Here is an 8,830-nt window from a genome sequence, read left to right on the forward strand (position 1 = left end):
TTATTCAATGAACGAGATTATACCAACGTACAGTATATTTAATATTATTAAACCCTGTTCTTACCACATTCATAATAGTATAAAAGAACGTCAATCATTTTAATATCAATGACACAGTAACAAAAATAACAACGACAAGAACAATAATAATAATAATAATAACAATAACTACAGCAACAGTAGAAACATTCTTTCCCAATGATGGAATTCTGTATAGATTTTTTCCATAGATAGTGTTATAAGTTTTGGATTATTCAAGCTATCGAAATTCAGAAGGCTAAAGTTTTTGACGCTAACGTAACGAAACATCATGGAGTAAATCATTGTAAAGTTGCAACCACTTTCACCGAGTTGGCGTTTCCAAAATATGAACATGTTCTTTGTTACGATATACTAGATGAAAATCCTACGAATGCGAAGTAACAATTTTCCTAAACATGCATCGTTAAGGTAACGTTACTAATTTGAGCCTCATCGAAATTCAAAGTTTCTACTGTGTTACACTGTATGACTATTATTATTATTATTATCATCGAAATCATCATCGTTACTATTTTCATATTATATGGTATATAACCAGAGATTTCGAGCTGATTTGTAATTGGAGAGAATAATAGAATGGTTTCAACTTCTTTACATAATATACTATGAAGTTATGGAAAACAAAGTATCTTGCCAAAGTTATGGTAACAGAATAATCAAGAGTATTATAGATGATCAGATTTGGAAAGAATGATCAGCGTTGAAGGTGAAATGTACATATAACGATGCTTTTTGATTAGTTTCATACTTGAACGATCTACTTTTTGTTCTGTTGATACTGACTTGAAAGGACAAAAATTACTGTTATCAGACTTTTTCGAATTACTGCTGTTAAATATTTTCAAGCCTTCTTCGCCGTAGTCAAAAAATCATCCCTTCTGTATTACGCACAATCCATTCAATATAAGATACACACGCAAAGGTGCTAGAGCAACGTTGCGACATGACAATTAATTGTACCTATATTGTACGTATATCATGTGTTTGGATGCGCGATATGGATTTATTTGTATCGTCACACACATGAATCGTTGGAAGATGAATAATTATGATTGTACCAAGGTAGTTAGATATTATTATGAACTATTTTTAATTAGGATATTTACTAAGGTGTTTTGTTTAGAAGCGAAAGTTTTTTACTTTGTTTTTATATGTCGTTTTCTACTATAGCCGAAAATCTTGTTTAAAGCGAAAAAAGAATTCTTGCTGAAGAATATTTTTCAAAACTAATTTTAAAAGGTCGCTCTCTCATTTCGTAGTTTTTTTATTTGAATCGTGTGGAGGTTTCAGTTTCTTTAAGGTTTTACCACTCAACCACATTCCATGATTTTGTATAGAATTCAATTCTCTATAGAAATGTCCCATAACTCAAATGATTTAAAAGTTAATTGCCTTGCAAGTCAATTTCGTCAAAAAATTTGTATTCAATAGTTCACATTACAATTTTGCAGAGAGCTAAATTCTATACAAAATGGGAACGAGTCGTAGCGGTATTTCAACAGAAAAATGACAACGCATTCTGTAATTTAAATGGGAAAAAATTCGAATTCTGAGAGCAACCATTTAGAATTGGTCTTGAGTGATACCCTGCCGCGAGTATGAATTTTTTCTATGCACAAAAATTTGTTTAGTTTACGCGAAAAAAAATGTTTCTTCTGAACAAAACACCTTAATATTACATGTTATGAATTCTTGAGAATGAACCTCGGGCTAATAAATCACGATAAAGTTCATAGTTTGAAGATTCTAAACTCAGAGGAAAATATTCATCCGAGGATCAATCTCAAACTAATTATTTTATTATATTAAAGTGTATCTATACGCCTTTGTATCATGTGCCTTTAGAGTATATTTTTTCACTGATTAAGTCGAGTCTTGAACTCGTTGCTCCGCGACTCTCCAAATAAGATATAAATAATGTAATATTATTATACGTTAGAAAACTTACCAATGAGAAAAAAGATGCAATGATTATTACAAGCACGATGCGGAACATTAAACCGCGTTGTGGTAACACTGATTCATTTATATTATTACGAACCAAACATTCTTGTATAACTATATAAAAAAACCCAACGAGATTATTCTTAAAAATTGCTGGAAACATTTATAATAAACATGGTTCATTTGGGAATTGAAATATTTCATTAAAATTTTTAGAAGTCACTAGAATTTGTCAGAAATTTTACATAAAAACTGGGAAGATGTTGGAAATTCACATTTTTAATAAATTTGCAGAAATTTTTGAAAGCTCGTGGAAATGGTTTTCTTCGGAGAGATCTTTCAGAAAAACTTGACGAGTCTCTACTCGTTTATTGTCATTTACTCGTTGATCATTTGCAATGTGTTACGTTATAACAATGTTACGTTAAAACAATACGTTATGACTCTAGGATTAGACTTTAGGATATTAATCACCATTCCTCTTATATATCGAATTATATAATTTTTAATTAATTGTACTTATACATGATTGTAAACGCTATTAGGTACTTCATTGATAAAGATTTAACTCGTCATGTTATTATATATGCTGGTAACAGCAACCCTGTTATTACAGGTGCCTCGACGAGTCTTATCTTGTACTACATTCTATATTATGTAGCATATATGTATATGTATATATATATTATATACATGTACATATATATTAAATCAGTATTTATTATTAATAAATTCTAGAATTGTTTCCGTGCAAGAAATCTAGACGATTTTGTCTTGTTATTTCGTTCCTTGAATCAATTATTCATATTATCACTTCATCATGATTATAGTTATAAATCAATGAGAATAAACAAAAAACATAAATATAAAAATAGATACTTTATTGTGTATGCAATTCATAGTATATAACACTACTTCTGCTTAATTTCTATCAGTCTTTTATCCAAAACAGGCTTGTAAGTCAAGAGTTTAACGTATCTCTTCAGCAAAGATTTCCAAAAATATGTGACGTCTTCCATTCTCAGATGGTTCCACACAAAATTTCTACCTTGTTCAGCGATTTTCTGTGCAATATCATCGTTTTCCTTAGCAAAAAGTATCAGTTCCCTAAAAACAGAATTGTTTTTCACATTTCGTTTACTGTTTATATTACACGTGAATATTACTTTCTTCGATATGAAATGATGAAAGGCAAATCTCTTTAGAATTTGTCATAAAAACAATAATGAAGAATCTCTCCTTGGAGGATACAAATGAACGAATTGTTTTTTTGCAGGAAATAATTTACAATAGTTGATATTCAAATTCCAGAACAAAGAAATGTCTGCGAAATTCAAGTCAGCCAATAATATACTTGATTTTTCACTTACTGCAGAGTTTCCTGGCTTGCATCTGTTGGAACCGGAATGTAGTGGTGCCATGGTTTCATGGCCGTATAGTAAAACTCTGTCCATTCCTCCCCGACATGAAATACTAGAGATCGGCATAAAAACAGATGCTTGTGCCTAAATGAAGCAGCAACACCTCTGAAGTTAAAGAGGTATTTGAAATCACAGTGAGATTCGAGGGGCATTTCTTCAGCAGGGGGCATGTGTAGGGTGTCCTAAAATAGTTAACAAAATGATTAAGTTTTTCACTACTATTAACGATGAATGGACTGTACTGTCTGGATTAGAAGTCAGAAAAAGACAAAAACCGTTTAAAAAGTCTTCGGCGCTCATAATGGTTAATGCAGATGAAACAACATCCCTATCATGTGATGAAAACGAATTGGTGCAAATTCGAACTGAGAAAAGTTTTTCTGAATTCGGGAACCACTTATTATAATGTTCAAAATGACTGAACTCTGGTATTTTTCATCAGATTCGAATGTTTTTGGCTCATTTTGCTCGCTGGCTAAATCTGCGCAAATTGTCTGGAAAACATTCAAGACATAATATTATAGTTATTCGTACAAATGTTGATATCGAATATTTGTTATACCATACTCAAACAAATCTATTCTAATTTATTCTGGAAAAATTGTTGGCAAAATTTCTTCCAGACAATATCGTAAATCACTATGGTAAACGAAATAAACACAAAAACATTAATGTTGCATTCAAAAAACGAAAATTGAGGAAGTTCGAAAGTTCTTACTATAAAACCTTTTCTCAAAGTATCAATATCTCAGCTTGAAATATTCTAATTTCCGCAGATTAATTTCATTTGTATATCAGGAATGTTGCTTCATTCATCTTCACCATTATTGGTACAGATAGTATCGCTGAAGATTTTTTCAACGGTTTTATATATTTTCTAATATTTAATTCTAACAGTATGGTCTGAGGTATGGTACCTATTCATCCTAAAAAATCCAAAACTGTCGATCCTTAAAGGAAAATGACGGAAACTCGAGCTTGAATTGCACCAAAAACAAATATTGTTACCGCTTCAGATTTCCAAGCCTGGTTTTTGGTATAGCGAGCATCGACAAGGTCTGGCTGTCTTCGGCTGAGCAAAACCAGATTATCTCTCTCAGAGCTGGTTCGAGAGCCACGGAAGAAAGCTTTGTCCTGCTTGTCATGCCATGGTTTTTTTTCACTTGCTCTATCCAACGATCTTCTGTGCAGATCCCAACGCCCCAAACCTCGTGGATAGAGCGAAATCGCCGGACCTCCTTCCCAGAAACTCCAAGCTGGATAAGTTATATCAAAGTAATCAGGAGTCTGGAAAAAGAGATTCTGTATTGATTTCTTTCGCCTTGTTTCAGTGTTTTAATTATGTCATTCAGGAAAAGTAGAGCATCGCTGGAGCCTGACATTATTATATTAGAATTTTCACCTTGCTAAATGAGAAAACAGGCAACGGCCCACCAAAATGTCTGCTAGATTGTGGGTAGTCTCTGGTATTGATGACTAATTCCATATCAGGTAAATCCCGGATTATGGATAAAATAAAATGCTCGATCCCTGCACACCTCGAAGGAAACATGCAGTCCTTTTCTCTATAGAGTCTGCCATTGATTATTTGGTAAAACGTCCCTCTGAAACAATTACATTCATAATAATTATGATGATAATTCAATTTACTGTTCTGGAACACATCAGTTCTTTTTTAACACTGAACAACAGAACGCACCATCGAAATGTGCTTTAGATTACGGTAATATAACTATTGCAAGTATTGAAATTTTACTTGCCTGGATTTAGCTAACGTTATAGAATCTTCTGAGATTCCAGTTTTTTTAAAAACTTTCAGATCATGTTTGATAACGCTTTTATAACAAGGACAGCCTCCACGACTACGTTCATCGGCGCAGGCAGTTTGGTTCTCTGCATTGCGAATCGCATTCAAATACTGCTCGTACCTTCTGTTAGACTCTAAAATTGTTATAGGTGAAAATGATTACTTTGAGTAGTATGACCAATTCGAATTTTTTTTTTTCATTTGATATTTTTCGTTTCTAGTTATTGAATCGATCAAATTTTACGGTTGTTATTGTCACCTTTTGAATATTTATCGAGGGATTCGTTTCTTGCCTCGCAATCATCTTTACTGTTTGCCGCGCAGAATTCTTCCGCCTGACCAATTTTAGTCAACAATACCAACAAAACAATACAATACATGAAACGCATACTGAAATTTGCCGGGAATTGAAGTTAAGGCTCAGAAATTATTCTCAAAAATTACATAGTTACGGTATTGCCGTTCGGAGCGTTGCGGTATTGCACCTAAGATTTGAGAATTATGGGTAATTCGCATGTGAATAGTCGATCGTATGTATAGTTAGTATAGAGTTCAGTGATGTATACATACCATAGAGGTATAACTGCAGAGAGAAGCCTGAGTGCCTGCATTTTTTGTGTTCCTAGTATTCCCGATTTTGTAGCTCCCTCTGACACGAAATAGGTCTTTGGAACTAAAACCAAACAAGAATCCGTTATTCTTCATTCAACGTAGAATCAAATGGTGGCTATGGAACTGATTGCGAAATAAAATTTGAAAGTCTTGCTTCTTCTATCGGTGAGATAATTGAACTCGATCTTACGTTAGGATCCCATAAAACGAGTCGGTAAGTGCAGGGCAACAGACCCCAGACCCGCTGGGATCCACTCAGCCGCAGGAAATATTAGTCCAGAGTTGTTGTATATCTTTAGTCAACGAATATAGTTTGTCCACAGTTTGTCTCGTCGGCCAAGTCATGCGACGCCGGCTGTAAGGCTTGTAGGATAATCCGGAGATTCTCAATATCATGCTGAAGACGTCTAGCTGAACTATTGATTAACTGAAATAAGCCAATACTACTGCGATGATACACTAGAAGAAACCGATGTTTTTACTTTTTGTAGCCAAACCGAATAGTATTTACTGACGTCAATTTGAACGGATAATCATTGACAAGCTATACGATATTATGTTACCAGCTCACCAGGTATATTATCTAAGAGTCTACGCGGATTACCTACGATTTTCCCATCCTTTTTCCCCTTTTACCGCCGCGCGGAGAGCAGCAGCACTGTCGGTACTGTTAGTATTACCGAACTCCTGACCCTAGAATACTACTAATCATAGACATATCTTCCGATGCTTCTGATCCACGGTCTAAGTTCGTGTTCTAAACACTTCTGATGAATGATATCCAATGCGGGTCGAATGGCCAGAACTTAGGAACAGAGTTCCCACTTTGATATTACTTGGTGGTAACACTCGGCCGGTATCTAACATTGTTGGAATGTCTTCAAACTGGAACGGCGGTTCTTTAAAATCGGAACATGTGATTTACGCGAATGCCATGTTTATAATATCTAATTTCAGGTGAAATAACCAAAATACGCTTTTATTTAAACACACAATTAAAAATTTGGAGCATACGTTTTTCGGTGGAAAATGTACTGCATGGAAAAAATGAAGCACCGACGTAATACCCTCATTGTGCTTCTTTTAACAATTTCCTGTCACTATAATAATCTTCTGAGTTATTGAAAATACTATATTTGTGTAATTTACCGAAAATATTTTTATAAAGAGTATATTATTTTGTTGATTCAACTATTAGAAAAATAACACGCTAGAGTGATAATTATACTCAAGTATCTTCCCAAATCTGCGTATTTCAATCAATGCGGCATTTGTATGAGTTTGAATAGGTGAATCTGATTTTGAAATTGTGTAATACATAATATGTTTATTCACGGAAAATGTCGAGGCTAAAGCAATATGGCGTCGCATCGGGTAACCAGCTGATCATTTCGGAGTCTGTTCTAGCTAAATTACACAAATATAAATGGTCAAATAATTTTATGCCGGTTGTTGCATTTTTGTTTACTTATATTGAGGTGATAAATAGTGGAATACACATTAGTAACTGACTTTAATAATTTCTATACAGCAGAGTTCGTTAGCGTGGTAAAGTTGTTGCCGCCGAATGACCTCTCTTTGTATTTTATACCCTGAAATCTGTCATCGAATTCAGTATTTTGGGATATATGTTTCTCTTTACGATCTTGAGACAAGTCAATGCACGAGTGAACTAGTTACTAATGGACACCGTGTAGATGCGTGAACCCTTCATTGTCACTCGCCTGAAGTTCCACGCGTGCGTTAAACCCCTGCCTGCTAAGCTGCAGACACGACAAGCCTTATCGTGGTGTTAGGTTCGTCCGGTCGCGTATGCGTCCTCCCAATATGTGTGAGCTACTTCCTGATGGCGCAATGGCTCGCTTCCTCTACGCTCCTCTAAACCATATCCCGCCTCGCCGAGCCTTCAGGAGCGTCTCCAAAAAAGGCACGAACCCATTGTCATTAATTTTTTAACCTACTTATAGCCTAGATTTTATTTCACATAACGACGGAATGTATCTTTGCTTTTGAATTCTTCGTGTAGTATGAAAATAAACGAAAAACGTTTCTGGTAGTCGTGTTTCCGAAATAATTTTTCCCAGATTAATACATTTACCATCTAACTGCATATTTGTTCGGTATTAAGAAAACTTAACCCCCCCCCCCCCCCCCTCCTTAAACTTTTGTGTTTATAACCAGCCAAAGTAATTTCCATACCTTTTTTACGTAATAACGATTAATGACATAAAATATACACCTCTTGGTGTTCGAATAAATCGTACATTCATTCACGCACAATTCGCTGAATATTTCCGTATTCGACAAAATTAGGGGGCGTTTGTATTTGTTCCGTGTTTTCAATTCGAGCGATCTTCCTGTCAGTAATTTTTCGCTCTGTCATTAATTGTCACTGGATAGGGGAGGAAGTTTTTGGGAAAATCACAGAAACGTTCAATCACTAACCTGCAGAGAAGTGGAACGAGCACATCTGCTTTTAAAATTATCGTTGAAAAATGATCAATATTTTTGCGTCAATCGATTTTTCCAACGGTAAATGCTTCAAATATGCTTGATAGAGATGTTAAAATTAAAAATCAAAAGATGCCTTGTAATCATTTTTTTTTTTTCAAATGACCAAAACAAAATTGCCGAAGCAAGTGAAATTTCCTACTTCAGCTATGACAATAAGTTTGAAAACGTTGATATCTCAAACCTCTTCTGAGACGTTTGCAAAAAAAAATTTATCATTTCTCAGTATTTTTCCGTGACACAGCTATAACAGGTCATTCCGTGTGATAATAAAAAAATGATTATCCTGTTATAATGACGTGGTAAGCTGTTTTTTTCTCATTTTTACTGACTTTACGACTCCGCCGTTACCACATCCATCTGCGGTGAACAATGTGTAACCTCCGTTCCATTCAGCTTGTACTATGCCAATTGAACATTTTATGAGATAAATCGTTGGGATGTTGAAATGACGCGTAGCGTATAGGATAAAATAACTGATTAAGATACATCG

General features: G+C 34.6%; 1 protein-coding gene across 1 annotated transcript; it reads right to left on the bottom strand.

Moving 5' to 3' along the window:
* Positions 1–2,852: 2,852 nt before the first annotated feature.
* LOC124404462 (O-glucosyltransferase rumi homolog) lies at positions 2,853–5,737 on the bottom strand. Its single transcript, XM_046878602.1, has 7 exons — positions 5,659–5,737; positions 5,474–5,549; positions 5,168–5,348; positions 4,810–5,011; positions 4,416–4,694; positions 3,357–3,589; positions 2,853–3,093 (listed from the first exon to the last, which is right to left on the bottom strand). Exons 1-7 carry the CDS (start codon positions 5,728–5,730, stop codon positions 2,898–2,900), a joined length of 1,239 nt encoding a protein of 412 aa, XP_046734558.1. The 5' UTR covers positions 5,731–5,737; the 3' UTR covers positions 2,853–2,897.
* Between the last annotated feature and the right edge of the window lie 3,093 nt (positions 5,738–8,830).

Source organism: Diprion similis, chromosome 3, assembly GCF_021155765.1.
Source record: "Diprion similis isolate iyDipSimi1 chromosome 3, iyDipSimi1.1, whole genome shotgun sequence".
Taxonomy (NCBI): domain Eukaryota; kingdom Metazoa; phylum Arthropoda; class Insecta; order Hymenoptera; family Diprionidae; genus Diprion; species Diprion similis.

What these genes read in the sequence shown, in the direction of transcription:
- LOC124404462 (XM_046878602.1), bottom strand. Translation starts at nt 5,730, where the DNA reads ATGCGAATTACCCATAATTCTCAAATCTTAGGTGCAATACCGCAACGC. An exon ending in AACGGCAATACCGTAACTAT is followed by an intron (nt 5,550 to 5,658) that starts GTAATTTTTGAG and finishes AAAATTGGTCAG; the next exon opens with GCGGAAGAATTCTGCGCGGC. An exon ending in CTGTTTTCTCATTTAGCAAG is followed by an intron (nt 4,695 to 4,809) that starts GTGAAAATTCTA and finishes CTCTTTTTCCAG; the next exon opens with ACTCCTGATTACTTTGATAT.